Raw genomic sequence first — 20,873 nt, forward strand, 5'->3', positions numbered from 1 at the left:
GCAATTCTCCTGCCTCAGCCTCCAGAGCAGCTGGGATTACAGGTGCCGGCCACCATGCCCAGCTAATTTTTTGTATTTTTAGTAGAGACGGGGGGGTTTCACTATGTTGGCCAGGCTGGTTTCGAATGCCTGACCTCGTGATCCACCCACCTCGGCCTCCCAAAGTGCTGGAATTACAGGCGTGAACCACTGCGCCCGGCTGGTGAATGAACACTTTCAACAATAAAGTTTGATTAAAAATTTAAGAAATTACAGGTGCCCTCGATAGGCAATCGATCAACTGGAAACTAAAAAGCCAGATAATTTTGCATCTTAAATTGATCCTGAAACAAACTGAGTAAGTCCAGTTTTTCTTTTCCATTTACAACTGGTTATTGGTTTAAAAAGCAGCCAAACACCCCAGTTGAGAAAAACCAAGTAATTGGATATATTTTAATATATAAAATGTTACACTTGTTAAATGTTATTGACCATAGCTTTCTCATCCCTGCTTATGATCCTTGTTGGCTTTTATTTTCTAACATTCTTTAGGCTGCAGGTAACAAAAAGCAAACTCCAACTAAACTGAAGCAGTAAACGAGTGGAAGGACTCTGAGGTGACTGATGAGCTTGACAAACAAGCTCATGGGCCCTCCCTCAAGGACTAGAAGGCAAGGCTGAAAACCATCAGGACTCTGCCTCTCACTGGATGTCTGCTTCATTCTCAACTTTTTCCCATGAGGTTGGAATCAAGGTTGTCAGCATCACTGGGACTTCTTCCTTTCCTGAGAGAAAATATCTTCCTAGCTCCAGTTAGAGAGATCCTAGGGAGGGACACCTATGTGACCTATTTGAGGTCACATTCCTGTCCTGTGGACAGGTGTCTGTGACCAGGGAGGAAAGATGGGAAAGAACTTGAACTTTGAGGCCGGGTGCAATGGCTCAGCAGTGGCTCACGCCTGTAATCCCAGCACTCTCGGAGGCCGAGGTGGGCGGATCACTTGAGGTCAGGAATTTGAGACCAGCGTGGCCAACATGGCAAAACCCTGTCCCCATCTCTACTAAAAATACAAAAATTAGCCAGGCGTACTGGCGGGCACCTGTCATTCCAGCTAATTGGGAGGCTGAGGCAGGAGAATTGCTTGAACCTGGGAGGCAGAGGCTGCAGTGAGCTGAGATCACACCACTGTACTCCAGCCCGGGTGACAGAGTGAGACTCCATCTCAAAAAAAAAAAAAAAATGACCTTGAACATTTTGAACGTCTCCCCTTTAGACCATGTTAGCAGGATGAAGAGGACAGAGTAGCTCCCCTAAAAGAGGGGTGGGCCATTCTCAGGAATGTCTTACTGAGGGTCACAGTTGGTGAGGAACTGGATTGGCTTCTAGCTTAGTATGTTTTCCATTAACAACCAGTGTTTCCACAAATAAATGCAGCCCACAGACCAGTGTGGCTTTACTTGGTATTTGGCTTTACTTTATAAAAATACACAACTTAAATACATATGACACTCTGTTTACAAGACATAAACAACTGGTAGATTTAACATTTTCAGTTATTTCAACAGAAAGAAAGTATGTAAATTACCTTGTAAGAGCAAAGAGTTCATTTATAGACTCTGCTTTCACAGTTAAGGGGGAAGAATGCCCAGGGGCAATCAATGCAGGAAGCTAACCAACACTGTCCAGCTCTCCAGCAAAACTCATCTCGCCAACAGGGCCTCTATTGCATCGCCTAATATTGCACTGCTTGTTAGACACCATCTCACTTATCCATGTCAAAAGTGTAAGCTTTTGTCTTCTCTAGAAAAGTTTAATGGAAAAAAACAATGTACAAACAGTAAAACTGTGTCTTACAATTGTGCTCAATACCAATTATGAGAAGTACGAACCTCTCTTTGCTTTGCAAAGCTTACAATGAAAGGTGGTTAGCTATATTTTGCAGCTAAGTTCATTTTCAAGTTTTACAAAAACTTTGATTCAGAGTAAGCTTGATGAGGTACAGTGGCAAAGGAGGTGACATTCCCATGCCTAGTGGAATTAATTGTAAGGGGGCACTGTCACTGTCAAAGGCAACATGCACGTGGCTTACAGCTCCACCCTTTCTAACTTTTGGCAAAATCCCTCCCTTCCCCTTGTGATGCTGTCATTGTTCTATGGGGAGCAGCTCCTTTTTTTTTTTTTCTTTTTTTTTGAAACTGATTCAGAGCTTGCAGTGGCTGCTTACTTACTCTGGCTATCTTTCAGAAATTTAGCTGCCTTATCTATGGCTCGTTTAACTAACAGTGAATTAGGTACTAGTTTATAGGTATAAAGAAATAGTTACTTAGTTAAGAATTCAATATATGAGAACATACTAGAGTAAGTTTCCTGAGGTAAATGTATGCCTTAAAGAATGATGTGCAATCTATAGAACTGTAGCATTTTCTCTTGGGTAGCAACACAATGACCCCCAAGTCTGGACTTTTAAATTAACAGGCTAATAAAACTAAGGATACATTGATATAGAGAAATAAAATGACAATGCTGAAGTCAAAGAAATATTGACAGCTGAGATATCAATTCAAAAGGAGGCATGAAGGGGAACACAGGAACAGAAGGAGGCTGTATTTTAAAGTGCTTAGGTAGGTTAGAAGATGAATTTAAAATGCCTCCAGGGATTTCTAACAAGTTTAAAAAGTGTTACTTCTTGTTGACTCAGATGTTGAAGACATGGCTTTTCTTTAATAATAGCTATTCAAACTTTTTATTCTTTTTTGAAAAACAAGATCCTCTATAAAAATGTTTTAGCCATTGTAATTATTCTGCTAGCTGTTACTCTCACTAATGTATTTTGAAATCCTAACTGGCTGAAGAATTTTTAATAAGGTTGAACTACAAAGCACACATTTGCACCAAGAATTTAAATTAATGCATAGATGTCTGTGAAACTTTGCATGAAGTTAGTGCCAAAAAAAAACCTTTCCATTGCAGATCATGCTTTGTTATTTCTTCATATTCTGCCGAAGGATTATAGAAGTCAGAAAAATTCTACGACCCTGAAGCTTAACTTGCTTATTTTATTCCTTTTACGTAAATGAAGAGGTATATGGCCATTCTTAGCATTAATATGAAGGTTGGAAACTGAGTTCCCAAGACCTAAGAATAAAGCTCAGGCTAAATTTCACCAACTCACACATAAGGATATGAATGGAAGCACTAATGAATTTTCTCTGCTATAATTGCTCATCTGTGCAATATGGTTGAATGAGGTTCCCAATCTATTATGTAATAACAGTGATGAAAACTGGCACCAGCTTTTATACAGGGTCACATATTCAGTGAGTTGTCATGTCAATTTGGGCTGACACTACCATGCATGATCCCTCATTCATATGACTTCTACATTCTGCTGTGAGGGCAAACATGTCTGAGTGCTTTCAGCATGATAAACGCCTTCCTTAAGCAAAATTTAGGTCCTGAAGAACTCTGGGTTGGAGTTCTGTAGCCTCAGAAGCCAGTTAAAGGCCAGAGGAAAATCTCGCAAGATATATAACATATATATGTTATATATATCAATCAGTTCATTTAAAAAGTTGTTTTGATATTACCAAGATGAAAAGTGCTATGGGCCGGGCGCGGTGGCTCACGCCTGTAATCCCAGCACTTTGGGAGGCCGAGGCGGGCGGATCACAAGGTCAGGAGATCGAGACCATCCTGGCTAACACAGTGAAACCCTGTCTCTACTAAAAATACAAAAAATTAGCCGGGCGTGGTGGCGGGCGCCTGTAGTCCCAGCTACTCGGAGGCTGAGGCAGGAGAATGGCGTGAACCCGGGAGGTGGAACTTGCAGTGAGTCGAGATCATGCCACCGCACTTCAGCCTGGGCAACAAAGCGAGACTCCGTCTCAAAAAAAAAAAAACAGAAAAAGAAAAAGAAAAGTGCTATGATAAAGCAATGTTCTGGTTTCCTGATGACAAGCTCAGTGCAGCACAAGTACAGGCATACAGTGAAAAGCTGCTGTGTGGAAAATCCACAAGACTGCAGTGGGCTTGGATTGGAAGAGAGTGGCTTTTCTTCTTAGGTGGTAAGGTAGATGCTCTCTGGCAATCCATATGGGATAGCTTTTTAAAATCCACAAGATAGGAAGATTTTATATACTTTCAAGCCCCAATTAGTACAGCTAATTGAAAGTATATAAAAATGTTAGTTAATGTGGTTGTAGCTAAAAATATGATGTAACAAGAGTGATGACGTAATAAGTCAAGTGGTGAGACTGGTTCTATAAGCACCGTAAGGAGTGCCAGTCCTAATACAGGAACTTCATCCATCCCTTGTATACCAAGGAGGAGACTGTGGCCAGAGAATGTATTTTGTAAGCTATAGTTTAAAAATACTACTCTTCAGAAATTTGGAGCCCAAGCAGGAATTACAGAGATTCCTCCCAATAAAGGCCCTGAGATCTCCCCTGACTGCCACCCAAAGGATCCACACTTGTGTCTGGTCAACCAGGTTCAGGTCAAGGCTTAGAAGAGGGAGGAGGCAGTGGCCAGAAGCCAGGGACTCAAGAGGAGAGAAACGATGGCAGATGTGGGGTTCAGAAAAAACATAAGAGGGGAAGGGGAAGAGGGGAAAAAAGGAAGAAACAACACTGGTGAGGAAGTGCAGAAGAGGCCAGCTTTGCTGAGGAGTGGCCTTGGCTTTCTCACCTGCCTGTGGCAAAGGCTGGCAATAAGACAAGGGCTAAGCCTCACGGGGAGTCTCTCCTCCTGCATCAAGCTTGCCCGAGCTTGGCTGGCCTTTTCCTCTGCCGATGTGCATAATCTTCAAGTGTGACTTGTAAGTATCTTTCTTTTTTTTTTTTTTTAAGAGACAAGGTGTTACTATGTTGCCCAGGTGGGACTTGAGCTCCTGGGCTCAAGAATCCTCCTGTCTCAGCCTCCTGAGTAGCTGGGACTACAGGCAGATACTACTGCACCTAGCTCCTGCAAGTACTTCTGTCTTGGGGCCTGATTCCTCATTCCCAGGTGCACAATGCTCTCTACTACTACCAGCAACCATTTCTATGGCAAGGGAAAGGCCTCAGATCCAGGGACAGGATGAGCAGCAGCCAGTGTACCTAGAATTTGTGGCTACCACCACCTTTTCTCTTAGGACTGGCTTGTCTCTCCCCCTGGGGGCTGCAGAAGAGGAATAGAGTGAATATCATAAAGGATTGCTCAATTCAGAACTGTATCACCTCATTTTACAAACTCCCAAAGGGCTGCCAAGAGTCATTATTATAGATTGATGGTTAAAATACCACCTAAGGAACTCATCGTAAAAGCAGTAACTTGTCTGTAAGGTCACACCAAACTTACAGGGATTCTGATGTTGTTTGCTTCCATTTTTGTTATTTTCTTCTCTGATGAATTCAGTAAAAAACAAAAAGTGAAAGGGTCCTCTTGTCCTCTCTTCCCTCCCTCCAGGAACCTCGTGGATTTCCCCAAGTGAAATGTCTAAGGGATACTATAATTACAGAGCTGACGAATGAGAAAAAATTCAGATTATCTAGAAATATGAAATGAAGTAAGCAACGCTCAGTTCTCTTCACTTCATACAAATAAAGATCATTTCTCAGTAAAATGTCTATGAAATGGGCACCTGAATTTACTGATATACAAATGACAACACATGAATGAAAAGAGCAGTGAGATTCTGGGAAGGAAAACTCCATGTTGGTTATTTCACCTCTAGGGAAAGTCTGTTTGCATTTGAGTCCCACACGTGGCTTTTTTCTCTACTTTCTACTTGATGTTTTTCAGGAGGGCTATCCGAGCATTCACAACTGCTTTGAAGGCATCTTCACTGCCAGGTGCTACACATTTGTCAGGGTGAAGAAGCACAGCAAGTTTCCGATACGCTTTATTGACTTCATCCCTGGGAAAAGAAGCCAAGATCTATGTTAGTAACAAAGTTAGCCCAACCCACTGCATGTTAGCTGTTTCGATACACATATCTCTTGCAGTGAACATATCCTAAATTATTACCCTTTCTCAAAGGCAGGATTAAAGGACGAGAAAACAGACAACGAACCAATAAATAATACTTTATAACACAAATTGAAAAAATTATTATTACACAATGCAAAAAGTATGTAAATGCTAACAAAACACTTAGTAAAAGAATAATCAGATGAAAACAGGCAGTACTTGGCACCTCGCAGGCACTCAGCATATCTTTGCTGATTGAAAGAATAAGGGCTTGGGCATCAGGGAAGGCACCCAGAGTCACCTTCTGAAAGAGGGGGTTCTGGGAGAGAACCAAAGTGGCCTGGAATGGAGCCCGAACACAGCACAGACAGAAAGCCAAACACCCCCACCACCAGGGCTTGATAAACAATCACAACAGTAGGTGTTTCATGACAAGTGTGTGCTGGGAAAACTGTTTCTCAAAGTTAGGATACAGGAGGTTGTTACATAACCCAGGCATGAGTGAGTACAAGAGTTTAGATTAAGGTATTTGTGGAAGGAAACAAGGGAAGATAAAAGAAAGAAAGAAATGGCAGAAGTGGATGATGAGCTGAATATCCAGGAGGAGAAGATGAAAGGAAAGGGGCTGAAATGAGCTCCAGGGTCAAGGTCATGAGGAATCTGAGGCCCAAGAAGGTGACACCACTGAGCAAGCAAGGGATGCTGGAAAGGGGTAGCCCAGAATGACCATGAGCTCACTGAGACCAAAGAAGAAACATGACAGAGATCAGTATTATCCGGAGAGGAAAGGAGCAGTAGCTGTGCTCTTCCAATCCAGCGGTTCCCATAAACCAGCAGCGCTCCAGGAGAGAGCTGCAGGCTTCTGAGCTCCTCAAAGAGCCAAAACTGGCTGGGGAGGGGCCTGGACACACCTGTCCCTGTCCCCACTGGTCATCATCATCTGATGTCAGTCCTCCCAGAAGGCTCTAAGTACCCAGTCACTCCCCTGTCAGATTAAGCTCTGTCTCTACCAGATGGTTTTATTTCTCACCTTCCTTTTATAATTCAGGGTTCCAGTGATCCTATAAGCATGGATATGGTGCTGTACCAAATGCCCTAGCCTTTCTCCTTTATTTTTTATCAGAAGGATTTCTAATGTGGCTCTCCAAATCAGATGGCCTTTGATACCTTGGCTATGATGGAAAGTTTTATGTATCACCTTGGAGAGACTGAGGTCATAGTGTCATGTTAGCAGTTCTCCAAGTCTTAGGCATACATTCTAGGGCCTTTTCTGCTTTCTGTTCTTAGAGGGGTCCTGAATTTTCTTGTTTTAGCAAGAACCTTGTTCTTTCAGAAGGCTACTCTGGGGGGGCCTTCCTGGTGCCCTGCATGTTGTTTTTCTACATGTATAATTTTGATAATTCGCGAACAAGAATGACATTCTCCCTCTCTGAAGCAATTCGAATTGTCAGAATTTTTATTTGTCCCAAAGACCCCACATCCTTGAGGAAGGTACAGCATCCTCCCTCTTCTCCACAAGGGAGTCCTGGGAAGAGCCCTTCCAGCCACTCTGCCTCCCGAGAGAGGGTGTGCAGATGGGGTCAGTAATTACACCTGGTCCTCTGTACTAAGAGTGCCTTTCAAGATTTGCAGGTAGCAGGAGAAACTCTCAAGACGTAACAAATACATCAATTCTGTTGAAGACGAAGATTTTCTTAAAGTTCAAGAACAGTAAACACAGTTAACACTCAACAAATACCAAAACTCTCTGTAACTTAAGAAAAAAATATTTTAAGGTTTTTTCCCAAATGTACTTAGTGCCATACAAAATTAGTTTGCTAGGCCCAGTGGAACAAAGGTAAGAAAAGCACATGTTTCTACTGGTTAAGGATATGAAACCTATAGGGGCCTGTAAGTTCTGGTAAATTTCAATTAACCAAAGTGAATACATAAGGAACCAAAAGTTTCTTCTTTCTTAATGAATATTGTTCTCAGTCTACTAACAGGTAGAAAAAGTAACCATTTCTTAAGTTTAGAGCCAGCATCCCTTGGAGATGACACAGAAGAATTCAGAAAGAGACTATGGAGGTCTAAAAAGAAATTTAAAAGATACAGATATACAGATTCAGTGCAATCTTACTGAAACCCTACTGGCTTATTTTTTTTGTAAATGGAGAAGCTGATCTTAAAATATAGCTGGAATTACAATAGATCCTTAATAGTCAAACAATCTTGAAAAAGAAAATAGGAAGACACATTTTCCAATTTCAAAACTCACTAAAAATCTACAATAAACCAAAGAGTATAGCACTAAAAAAAAAAAAAATCCCAATAAACTCTATGCCCTACACATGAGGTCATCTGAATTCCCTGACAGCTTTAGAGCATCCTCAATGTCACCTGGTGAATGAGTGTGCTCAATAACAGTCTTCCCCTTCCCTTCTCCTCTTTCCTTCTGGACCTGAAGATAGGCTGTGTGAGGTGAGAATGGAGAAGAGATGTGTAGTGCTTTGGGTGCTGACATGGCAATTTCAAGACATACCTTTTTCTTTTGTGAGACTCAAGGTGACAAAGTATGTGGGGGGAGTCTGGGTGCAAAATAAGACACACAAATTACAATATGTGTAGTAATGGTGGAATTAGACTATTGAAAGTTACATAACCATAATGAATAGTAATTTAATTTTTGTACAAGTAACAAAGAATAGTGATTGAATTTTTTTTCCTGAATAACTCTTTTGACTTAAATAAAATAACTAACATAAATACACACACAGAGGGCTGGGTGCAGTGGCTCACGCCTGTAATCCCAGCACTTTGGGAGGCCAAGGCGGTTGGATCACCCAAAGCCAGGAGTTCAAGATCAGCCTGGCCAACATGGCAAAACCCCATCTCTACTAAACATTTAAAAATTAGCTGGGCGTGGTGGCGTGTGCCTGTAATCCCAGCTACTCAGGAGGCTGAGGCAGGAGTATTGCTTGAAGCCAGGAGGCAGAGGTTTCAGTGAGCTGAGATCACACCACTGCTCTCTAGCCGGGGTGACAGAGTGAGACTCTGTTTCAAAAATAAAAATAAATAAATAAAAAATAAAATAAACAAATACACACACAGATGAGGAACGTGCAGGGCTTTAGAGACAGACAGTTGAACATATAGTGTTCCAGGGTAAGAACCAATTATACCACCAACTCCTGAGATTCTTGAACATGCTTAATCTCACTGAACCCCAGTTTTCCCACCTACAAAATGAAACGTTTGTACAAGTTGATTGCCAACATGCTTTCCTCCTCTAACATTCTATGATTGAAGAATTCTCTTTTGTTAGTTTTTTTTTAAAGTTACATTAGCTTCAAGGCTATTCTTGTTCCACACAGATGAAAGCAGGGCATACCATTTCATGAAGTGTTTATGCACATACATGACACAATTTTCTTAGTGGGCAACTGTGCCCTCTATTTTATCTCTTTGGTATTCAGCTAATTCAGTGAAACAGAGTCATTCTGATATATTTTCATACATCTTCGTATTTCCAGCCAATTGGAAGAAGATATACTGCACCTATAATTTTGGTGATGGGGTGTTTCTTTATAATAGAAGTCAGCACTAAGAATCCCAGAGCGCTTACCTTGAGGCCCCAGGTTTGACTCCCAGCATGTCCCAACTGTCTTTACTATTTCGAATTCTGCGAATGGCATCTGCTTGTTCTTTGGTGAAACTAGCACTGCTATTTGTGGTAGGGCGTTTCCCACCATTTTCACATACATCAACTATGGATACATAAAAGGTCTGCAAGAAGAAAACATCCCAGGGTAGAAATGATTTTGTGAAAATAGGAATTCCTTTTAAACATCAACTTAAAATATTTTTAATATATTCCAGCAACTCTTAGAAGTCATATATAAAGCAAATACATACTTTGGAAGATTTTTTTCTTTTATACTATTTAAATATATATATTCATATATTTTAATACGTAAAAAGCATAAGGAATAAAATTAAAGTGGCTGATAATCCTACTTTCAGATAACCACAACTTTAGTTAAAAAGTAACAGATGAGCTGGGCATGGTGGCTCACGCCTGTAATCCCAGCATTTTGGGAGGCTGAGGCAGGCGGACTGCTTGAGCTCAGGAGTTTGAGACCAGCCTGGGCAACATGGCAAACACCCATCTCCACACACACACAAAAAAATACAAAAATTAGCCAAGTGTGGTGGTGCACCACCCAAGTAGTAGTCCCAGCTACTTGGATGGTGAGGTGGGAGGATGCTCGAGCCCAGGAAGTGAAGGCTGCAGTGAGCCCAGATCATGCCACTGTACTCCAGCCTGGGTGACAGAGCCAGACCCTGTCTCAAAAAACAACCAACCAACCAAAACAACAAAAGTAATAGATGAACACTGTTAGAAAAATTCAAACAGTAAAGAAAAGTGTAAAATGAAAACTGTGTCTTTCTACTCCTCAAGTTCCTCTCCTGGAGGTAACCATCGTTAATTTTTTTTTGGCATCCTTCTAGAAAAATTTACCATGAGTATGCCAGTATATATACAGACCCATACTCTTTCAACATGTACTAAAGGAGATCAGATTAAACACATCTTAGCACCTTGCATTTTTTTCCACATAATAATACATCCTGGAATCTTTCTATAGCTACATGTAGAGACTTTCTTTGTTCTTTTAAATGACTGTTCAGTATTGTATGGTGTGGGCTGTACCATAATTTGTGTAACCAACTCTCTATTCTTGGACAAGTCAGTTGTTTCTAATTTTTTTGCTACTACAAACAGTGTTTGTGTATACATCTCTGTACACTTGTGGGGATAATATCCTAAATGCAGAACTGTTGAGCCAGAGTATATGCACATTTTAATTTTTGAGTCTGACAACCGTTGTCCAAAAAAAGCTGTACCAGTTTACATTCCATCACTGTGTGTGTGTGAGAGAGTGCCTATTTCTCCATACCCTCATTAACACTGGCCATTATCAAACATCTTAATTTTTGCTAATCTGATATATATGTAATATAGTTTGATTTGCATTTGTTTAATTGTAAGTGAAAGTGGGTATCTTTCCAAATGCTTATGGCCTTTTCTTTTTCTGCAAACTTCATATTCTTTGCCCATTTTTACAATTTTGTGTTTTCTTTCTTTTTTTTTTTGAGACGGAGTCTTGCTCTGTCGCCCAGGCTGGAGTGCAGTGGCCGGATCTCAGCTCACTGCAAGCTCCGCCTCCCAGGTTTACGCCATTCTCCTGCCTCAGCCTCCAGAGTAGCTGGGACTACAGGCGCCCGCCACCTCGCCCGGCTAGTTTTTTGTATTTTTTAGTAGAGACGGGGTTTCACCGTGTTAGCCAGGATGGTCTCGATCTCCTGACCTCGTGATCCGCCCGTCTCGGCCTCCCAAAGTGCTGGGATTACAGGCTTGAGCCACCGCGCCCGGCCCGTTTTCTTTTTTTTAAGACAGAGTCTCTCTATGTTGGCCAGGCTGGTCTCAAACTCCTGGGCTCAAGTGATCCTGTCTCAGCCTCCTAAGCAGCTGGGATTACAGGTATGCACCACTGCACCTGGCTACACTTTTCTGATTTTTTTTAAAGTGAAAGCTTTTTTGACCCTGCTCCTGTTTCATGTTCTGTGCACACTGTAATTATTACTGAATAATACTCATTTACCACACTACAGCTACTTTTAAATGGACATATCTCCTCTTCTCCTAATTTCTTTAAAAATCTTTTCCTCTTCTTTTTTGGATTCTTCTGTAGTTCTTGTTATCTTCTAAAATTTTTAGCTTTCTTTCAGACTCTTCTTTCTTATCTCTAGTATTAGCTAATCAACCTGGTAACCTAACAAGAAGCCTTGACATCTGAAAAGGGGTGTCAAAGGAATACCACTAGAGACCAAGATACAAGACGTATTAGCTTGGTTTTAGTCTATCCTAATATTGTTCTCTCTGTTAACAGTATCAACCAGATAAAACCAAGTTACTTCCTGACATAAAATGTCTATTAAGTAGATAGGAAATAAAGAAAATATTTATTAAATTGAACCAACAGGAAAGCACTACTTTTAAGTACTTACTTATAGAATACTGTAATTATTCTCTTCTTGTCTTTTTTTTTTTTTTTTGACAGACTAATTTATCCATTAGTTCTATCCAAGATGTATCTAAAAAGAAACAAGTCACATAAAAGGGATCACAGTTCATGGATGTTTGCTAGCTATGTGTCAGTAAGATTGACTTCTAGCCTATGAGTTAGCCTGAAATATGAGTATTCATAGATTTCTGAAGGCACAAGGATTCATTCATCACACACATGGTTATAGAAGACAAACCATGGTGTGGGCTACAGAATACTAGGATTGAGACCAAAGCCTGTTGAAATTTCATGTCTGAGTTCCAGCCATGACAGAGTAATGAATACTGGACTAGATCTCCTGCCATCAACTACTATTGAACTGGAAAAAAAAAACTGTTGGCAGTAGACAACAGCAAGTGCAAGACCATTCCCTGAGAGATAAGCCCCACAATCACCTGGTTGTCTACTTGGAGTCCATTTCCTGACCACGTCACAGAGAGCTGGAGTCTGAGCAGACACAAGTCTCATTGTGCTGAGGAGGTAGCTAGAATCTGCAAAGCAGGCCACTGGAGAGGAGAGAGCTGTGCAGAGCTGGGCACCAAGTCCATACAGGGGTCTCTCATGAGTCTGTGGCCAAAGGCTGGGCTATATATGCATAGGGTGAGATCACTCAGGGCTTACCAGGTAACAGCTGCTATGGGGTTGAGAACAAAACCAATATCCTGAGTTCTAGTGGTGCTAGAGAAAGAGCTATCCTGGGAATAGTATGGTTTAGAGCCTTGTCAGAGTGGAGATATTGCCTTAACCCCTTATTAATTGCCCTACCACCTACTGAGGCACCACAGAAAGGCTGTGCCCTAAAAATTATAGACTCATCCTAACAAAACCTAAAACCAAGAGCTGACAAGATCTATAAAAGAGACAGAATTTGGAAGCTGAGTCCTGCCAAATTAGAAGGGCTTGGGAAACACTCTGAGCTTTCTTCAAATCCTTGCTATTAAGGCAAAAAAAAAAAACAAGTCAACACAAGTTCATTGTAATTTGCCAATAATTAAACTGCCTCCTGAGGAATCAAAAGTCAACACTAAACATTCTTCAATCAAGAATCAACAGTCTTCTGAGGAAGATAAAAGAATCTAGAGTCTCTACAATGTGTTATCCACAATGTCTGGTGTTCAATCAAAAACCACTATTCATACAAAGAAACATGAAAATGTGATCCATAGTCAGGAAAAAAAAGTAGTAAACAGAAACTGAACCAAAGATGGTTCAAATGTTGGACTTCGCAGACAAAGACTGTAAAACAGCCATTATAAATATTTCAAAGAGGTAAAGAAAAATACATTCAAAGAAGTAAAGGAAAATATACTCTTAATGAGTGAGCAGACAATCTAATAGAGAACTGAAAACTATACTGGGAACCAAATGCAAATGCTTCCCTCAGTGAGTTTAACAGTAGATTGTCAGTGGTGAAGTAAAATCAACAGAGACTATGCAATCTGAAAAATGCAGAAAAAAATAGAATAAAAATAAATATAGCCTCAGGGACTCTGGGACAAAATCAAATGGTCTAATATACATGTAATTGGAGGCCAAGAAGGTAAAGAGAGCCAGAATGTGGCCAAAAAAAATCTGAAGAAATAAAAGTAAAACAAAAACAAAACAAAAAACTTCCCAAATTTGATGAAAAACACCTACCTACCAATCTTAGAAACTCAGTAAATCTCAAATAGAATAAAAATGAAGAGAATCACATCTTGGCACATCATATTCTAACTGCTGAAAACCAAAGAAAAGAGAAACTCTTGAAAGCAGCCAGGGAGAAGAAAGGGCACATTAGGCACAGAGATTAATAAGAGTCAGAATGAGTACTAACATCTCATGAAACACAATGGAGGCCAGAAGAGAATGGACCAGCATCTTTAAAGTGCTGAAAAAAATTTCATTTCTAACAATTATGTCCCTTGGACAAATCACTTTACTACCCTTAGATGCTGTCATATATGAAATGATAACAATACCTGCCATACATTGTTGTTATAAGTCTCCATGTGATGAAATGTATAACTTCTCCAGAATGGTAAAGTATTATTCAAACGGTTAGGTATCACTATTATACACATACAGGCACAAACTCACATTGCTCCATGTACTCAAAAGAATAGAAAGCATGGCAAACCAGCATCAACTTTATTTCATCTTGAAATAGAAAATACTTTTGCTTAATTCAGCCTGTCAGCCAAGGAAGAAATCTGTCTTCTAGTAGGAGGAGTGACATCTTGTGAGAAGGAAATTCAGCATAAAAGATTAAGTACAATCCCACTCAACAATTAAGAACAACTCTTTATAGTGTAACTACATTATTTGAAATGCTAAAAATTCCCAAAATATCAGATATATTCATAAGAAGAAAAATACATTATTCATGCTACCACTTACCTCCAAATGTATCTATAATTAAGGGCTGACTTTATAAGTTACTGTTTTAAATAGCCTATTTCCCTTAAAATTACTCAAGATGAGTAGGTTTTTTTAAAGTGGCCATCTATTCAGGTTGCAATGTCAGTGTCTCCCTCTATTTCCTGCTTGATGGGCGAGGCCTTATTTTTGTGTGACTGGCTGGAGTCTATACTGAGAGTCTCCTATTCTCTAACTGACTGGCTGGAGTCTATACTGAGAGTCTCCTATTCTCTAACTGTACCCCTGTGGTCTACAATATAGGATTATACGAGCTGTGGCAAGGCAATTTTGCCACAGTAATGCTTCTATTTGATTATGCATATAAATGTAATACCATTAGCCAAAGGTGGCTTTGAAGAAAATCTCTGTCCTGCTTAAGCAGTGTATAATAACTGTTGTTAAACTTGATGATCTTCAGAATCACCTGGAGAGCTTTTTCAAAATATAGCTTCCTGGGCTCCATTGCAACATAAGCTTCCAGTAGGTCTGAAGCCCAGAAGTATGTATTTTGAAGAATTTCCTCAGGTAATTTCAGCTAAGTCTCATCTCAAACAGACAGCAGGCAGATCACTCAATCTCATTCTCTCTTCCTTTCTCTCCCCCTTTCTCTATTTCTATCTCTCTAGATTCTTTGAAAAGAAAGAGCTTATTCTAATGAGAAATTCCTATTACTTTTTTGCTTCCTATAATTTAAACTAAAAATTGGCACAGTGGCCTTGACACAAACCTTAAAATGACAAAATGCTAGCTTACCTGGAACATCTCATTAATGCCTTCTCCAGTTTGTGCTGAAGTTTCAAAGTACAGGAACCCTTTGCTTTCAGCCCAAAGACGTCCTTCACTTTCATCTACACAGCGGTGTTTGGTACAATCAATCTGAAATAAAAGGGGCCGGGGGGCAGAGAGAAGATTACAACCTTGTCCTACTAGAATGGACCCAGTGAGGGTCTTTGTCAATCCTTTACTAAGGCAAGGCTATTCTTAGTAAACGTCTGCTCTAGTATGTAAAATTACCAGGACCAAAGGGACAGAAACAAAACCTAATATTGAATGTAGACTGATATTCTATGGCAATAGGACGAGCGCCTGTTGCTGCAATGTCCCACCTGATCCCTTGGGAAAACAGCTGTTACTCAGTTCTGTGAAAGTTGGTTTCATGATATCTGCCTTACCCTTGGGGCCACAGTCTGCTTTTCACACCTTTCCATAGTCCACATCACCTAATTAATGCCCCTACTCCAGTAGGGTCAGAGCGTGATTATTAGGACCCATTGCTCCCGCTCAGTCACAAACATCCTTCTCCAAGTATGGCACCAGAAAAAAAAAAAAAAAAAAAGCACACAAATCTTGATATAGCAGGTTTTAGGTTGCTGTGTTTTCTTTTTGTCTTAGGGATGTTATGTTTTGAAAGGTTATTGATCCCCATATTATACAATAAAGAATTTTTCTTTTCTTTTTGTTTCCCAACACTCAAAGCTCCACTCTTCCCCTAGAAACGTGAACACACCATTTCCAGAGGGGTTACCTTGTTGGCACAAACTACAAATATAATATTTTCCATGTTTCCATGAGGTCCAAGCTCTTGCTTCATTTCTGCCAGCCATGCGTCAAGGGCGTCAAAGGAGTCTTTCTGCCCAACATCATAGACCAGTAACACACCCTGTGTGTCCTTGTAAAACTCATTTCGAACCTTCAAATAAAAGGACAGATACACAAAACATAGTTTTTGTGATGTTATAAGAATATATCTCATAGTCATTAACCTGGCAACGTGTGTTCTCTTGTGTATTCTTAGTGTTTGCTATTGCATCTGTTTCTACTGGTCTTTAGAGGATTTTTTATAGAATCAAAGTAACGTCATTCTAAAAATGTATTAGTATAGAAAGGACCTACAATGGAAAACAATAGCCTCCTGCCCCACCCCGTCCCACCTCCAGTTCCACTCCCTAGAGGAAATCAGTCTTTAATTATTAGTAGACCTTAAAAGAACACCAATTATATAAAGTTCTTCTTAGGAAGAATTAGGAAGGTGAGTGATCAATTCAACAGAACTTAAGGCAAAAATGACACAAGTGTCAGCAATGGGTACAGCCATTTATAAATCACATCCCAAAGCTGGCTTCCCCCAGGGTGCTAGACAGAGCTTCCCTGACTCTTGGGTCTGCACACCAACTTTAGAACTCCAAACTTAGAGCCTCAGTGCAATACAATGGAAAAGAGCACAGGCTCTGGAGTCAGACAGATCTGGGTTCACACTTACTTACTAGTTGTGTGATCTTGGGCAAGTCACTTAACCTCTCTGCATCTCAGTTTCCTCATCTGTAAAATGGGGATACTACTACTTACTTCACAGGGTTATTATGAAGGTTAAATAAGATAATGCAGGCAAAGTACTTAGCATAGTGCCTGAAAAACAGTGTCTATTTAACACCCTTCCCTTCCTTCCTTGCATCCATTCTCTGGGCTTCATTCCAAATCCAGGAAGAAGCAGCATGAAGTATGGGCATACTCAAACATTAGGGCCAGAGAGAGGTTAAGTGGGTGAGGAGCATTGACAGACAGGGTTTCCGGGACAAAGTTCCAGAAAGAACTCTGACAGAGGCCATATATTATACGTTCTTTTCACAAAATTCCCAAATGTACTCAGACCCACACAGGCTATGTAGTATAAGAAATGAAAACATGTTATACATATCAGGTAGGGTTTCTGGGCATAGGCAGGTATCTGCACCAAGGATATTAAGTGCTCCTATTTGTTTACAGAAAACTAAGAAGCTATCCCCTAAAGTTAAAACCAACAAAATCAGAAAGAACTGAAGATGACGAAGCCACCAGTCCCCTTCCTCAGGACTCATGGTCCTTGGCCCTTCTACAGCAGTAACAATGGGCTCTCTCTTCTTTCCTAAAACTCTCACTGCCTTGGCTCCCATACATCACATTCCCTAGGCTCTTAAATTCTCTTTCACCAACTCCTCTTCTCTCTATTGCTCCCACTCCAGCTCACCACCAAAATCCCCCAAATCCTGTCCTGTGCCCTCTTCCTGTCTTTTTGAATCCTTCCTCCCAAATCAGCAACATCAACCACTTGTACAGTTTCAACTGTGAGAATCTCCAAAATGGGCCCTCTCCTCTGAGGTTCCAGACTTGCATTTCTAATTAGCACCAGATTCTTCCAGCTGAATGTCCTGTTGGAATCTCAAATTCAATATGCACACAGGAAATCCTTCAACTTCTTCCTTCTTAAACTATTCTCCAAAGTTCCAACTTTCTCAAACGATGTTAAAAGTTTCTGATCAGTCCTCCACCAACCTTCCGAGTCTTATCCTCCCACTATCCCCGACCTTCAAACTGGGTAATCTCTCATTCCCCAAACCTGCCCCATGCCTTTCTAATTCCATCTGGAAACAGACACCTCTTTATCTTTAATTGTTCAAGTCCTGGCTATAATGCTGTATCTCTCATGCAGCTTTCTCTGTCCCATTCCTCACCATCCAGCCCCCTACTCCTGCAAAACAGAATGTAATCTCTACGTCTCCTGGAGTACCATACGGTTTTGTACTTCTAATAGTGCTATCACTTCCTGCCCAGTTTTACAGTTAGTAGCATATCCAGCTGTCTTCCCTCCTACACTAGAAAAAATGTGAAGACATGCATCTTCATGTATTCACCCTTGTGTCACCCACAGGGCCTAGCAGAGACAGGCACACCTCACTTTATTGCACAGTATGTACATATTGTGTTTTTTTACAAAGTGAAGATTTGTGGTAACCCCAAGTCAAGCAAGTCTATTGGTGCCATTTTCCCACAGTGTGTGTTCACTTTATGTGTGTGTCACATTTTGGTAACACTTATAATACTTCAAACTTCATCATTATGTCTGTTACGACGATCTGTGATCAGTGATATCTGTTACTATTTTAAGTGTTTTGGGGTACCACGAACATATAAGATCATTTAAGACAGCAAACTTAATAAATGTTGTATATATTCCGAATGTTCCACCAAATGGCTGTTGCCTCATCTCTATTCCATTCCTTGGGCCTTCCTATCCCATGGGACAAAACAATATTGAAAGTAGGTTAATTAATAACAATACAATGGCCTCTAAGTATTCAAGTAAAAGGAAGAGTCACATATCTCTCATTTTAAATCAAAATCTTGAAATGATTAAGCTTAGTGAGGAAGGCATTTCGAAAAATGGCCAAAAGCTGGGCCTTTTATACCAAATTAAAAGTGCTACTCTTGTAAACACATGAATGATAAGAAAGTGAGACAGCATATTGTGATATGGAGAAAGCGTTAGTGGTCTGGATAGAAGTCCAAACCAGCCTCAACCTTCTCTTAAGCCAAAACCTAATGAAAACAAGTCTCTAACTCTCTTCATTTCCAAGAAGGCTGAGAGAGATGAGGAAGCTGCAGAGGAAAAGTTGGAAGCTAGAAGTGGTTGGTTCATGAGGTTTAAGGAAAGAAGCCATCTTCGCAACATAAAAAGGCAACATGAAGCAGCATGTGCTGATGTAGTGCTGCAAATTATTTAAAATATCTAGCTAAGATCATTGATGAAGGTGGCTAATCTAAGCAACAGATTTTCAATGTAGATGAAACAGCCTTGGAATAGATAGATCTAATGGAAGAAGACAATATCTAGGACTTTCAAGGCTAGAGAGGAAAAGTTAATGCCTGGCTTCGAAAGCTTCAAAGGACAGGTTGACTCTCTTGTTATGGGCTAACTGAGCTACTGGGGCTAAATGAGCTGATGCTCATTTGCCATAATGAAAATCCTAGGGCCCTTAAGAATTATGCTAAATCTACTCTGCCCGTGCTCTATAAATAGAATAGCAAGGTCTTGATGACAGCACACCTGTTTAAGCACAGTTTACTGAATATTTTAAGCCCACTATTGAGACCTACTACTCAGAAAAAAAGATTCCTTTCAAAATATTACTGCTCATTCACAATGCACTTAGTTACCCAAGAGCTCTGATGGAGATGTACAAGGAGATTAAAGCTGTTTTTACTATGCCTGCTAACACAACATCCATTCTGTAATCCATGGATCAAGGAATAATTTTGACTTTGAAGTCTTACTGTTTTTTTTTTTTTTGAGGCGGAGTCTCGCTCTGTCGCCCGGACTGGAGTGCAGTGGCCGGATCTCAGCTCACTGCAAGCTCCGCCTCCCGGGTTTACGCCATTCTCCTGCCTCAGCCTCCGGAGTAGCTGGGACTACAGGCGCCCGCCACCTCGCCCGGCTAGATTTTTTTTGTATTTTTTAGTAGAGACGGGGTTTCACCGTGTAGATCAGAATGGTCTCGATCTCCTGACCTCGTGATCCGCCCGTCTCGGCCTCCCAAAGTGCTGGGATTACAGGCTTGAGCCACCGCACCCGGCCGAAGTCTTACTGTTTAAGAAATACATTTTGCAAGGCTATAGCTTCCATAGTGATTCAATTTGCATGGCAAAGCTTCTGGAAAGCATTCACCATTCTAGATACCATTAAGAACATTCATGATTCAGGGGAGAGGTCAAAGTATCAACCTTAACAAGAGTTTGGAAGTTGAATCCAACCCTTGCAGATAACTTTGGAGAAGTTCAAGACATCAGTGGAGGAAGTAACTGCAGATGTGGTGGAAACAGGAAGAAAACTAGAATTAGAAGTAGGGCCTGAAGATGTGACTGAATTACTGCAGTCTCACATTAAAAAATAAATAAGGAATTGCTTCATATCAATGAGCAAAGAAAGTGGTTTCTTGAGATGGAATCTACTCCTAGTGAAGATGCTATGAACATTGTTGAAATGACAACCAAGAATTTAGAATATTACATAAACTTAGTTGATAAAGCAGCAGCAGAGTTTAACTGAATTGACTCCAATTTTGAATGAAGTTCTAATGTGGGTGAAAATGCTGTCAAATAGCATTGCATGGTACAGAGAAATCTTTCATGAAAGGAGGAGTCAATCAATGTGGCAAACTTTATTTTTGTCTTATTTTAAGAAACTGCCACATCAACCACCACCCTGATCAGTCAGCAGCCATCATCACTGAGGCAGCCTCTGATCACAATGGAATCAAACCAGAAATCAGTAACAGAAAGATAACAGGAAAATCTCCTAACACTTGGAAACTAAACAACACACTTTTTGTCTTTTGTTTGTGTGTGTGTGTGTGTGTGTTTTTTGAGACGGAGTTTCGCTCTTTTTGCCCAGGCTGGAGTGCAATGGCGTGATCTTGGCTCACCGCAACCTCCGCCTCCCAGACTCAAGCGATTCTCCTGCCTCAGCCTCCCGAGTAACTGGGATTACAGGCATGTGCCACCATGCCTGGCTAATTTTGTATTTTCAGTAGAGATGGGGTTTCTCCATGTTGGTCAGGCTGGTCTTGAACTCCCGACCTCAGGTGATCCACCCACCTCGGCCTCCCAAAGTGCTGGGATTA

General features: G+C 40.7%; 1 protein-coding gene across 3 annotated transcripts in view; it reads right to left on the reverse strand.

Moving 5' to 3' along the window:
• Window positions 1-5,362: 5,362 nt before the first annotated feature.
• The window catches only part of DNAJC27 (DnaJ (Hsp40) homolog, subfamily C, member 27), a 25,436-nt gene continuing 9,925 nt past the window's right edge, over window positions 5,363-20,873 (reverse strand). For 2 of the 3 annotated variants that reach the window (XM_011951031.1, XM_011951039.1), the window contains exons 4-7: window positions 15,965-16,129; window positions 15,193-15,315; window positions 9,534-9,694; window positions 5,363-5,876 (exon numbers count right to left, since the gene is read on the reverse strand). In XM_011951031.1, coding sequence (XP_011806421.1) covers window positions 5,744-5,876; window positions 9,534-9,694; window positions 15,193-15,315; window positions 15,965-16,129 — 582 coding nt within the window. In that variant the 3' untranslated portion in view covers window positions 5,363-5,743. The remainder of the gene's footprint in view (window positions 5,877-9,533; window positions 9,695-15,192; window positions 15,316-15,964; window positions 16,130-20,873) is intronic. The other variant, XM_011951047.1, reaches the window with a different exon arrangement.

Source organism: Colobus angolensis, unplaced genomic scaffold (genome assembly GCF_000951035.1).
Source record: "Colobus angolensis palliatus isolate OR3802 unplaced genomic scaffold, Cang.pa_1.0 Scaffold109, whole genome shotgun sequence".
Lineage (NCBI taxonomy): Eukaryota > Metazoa > Chordata > Mammalia > Primates > Cercopithecidae > Colobus > Colobus angolensis.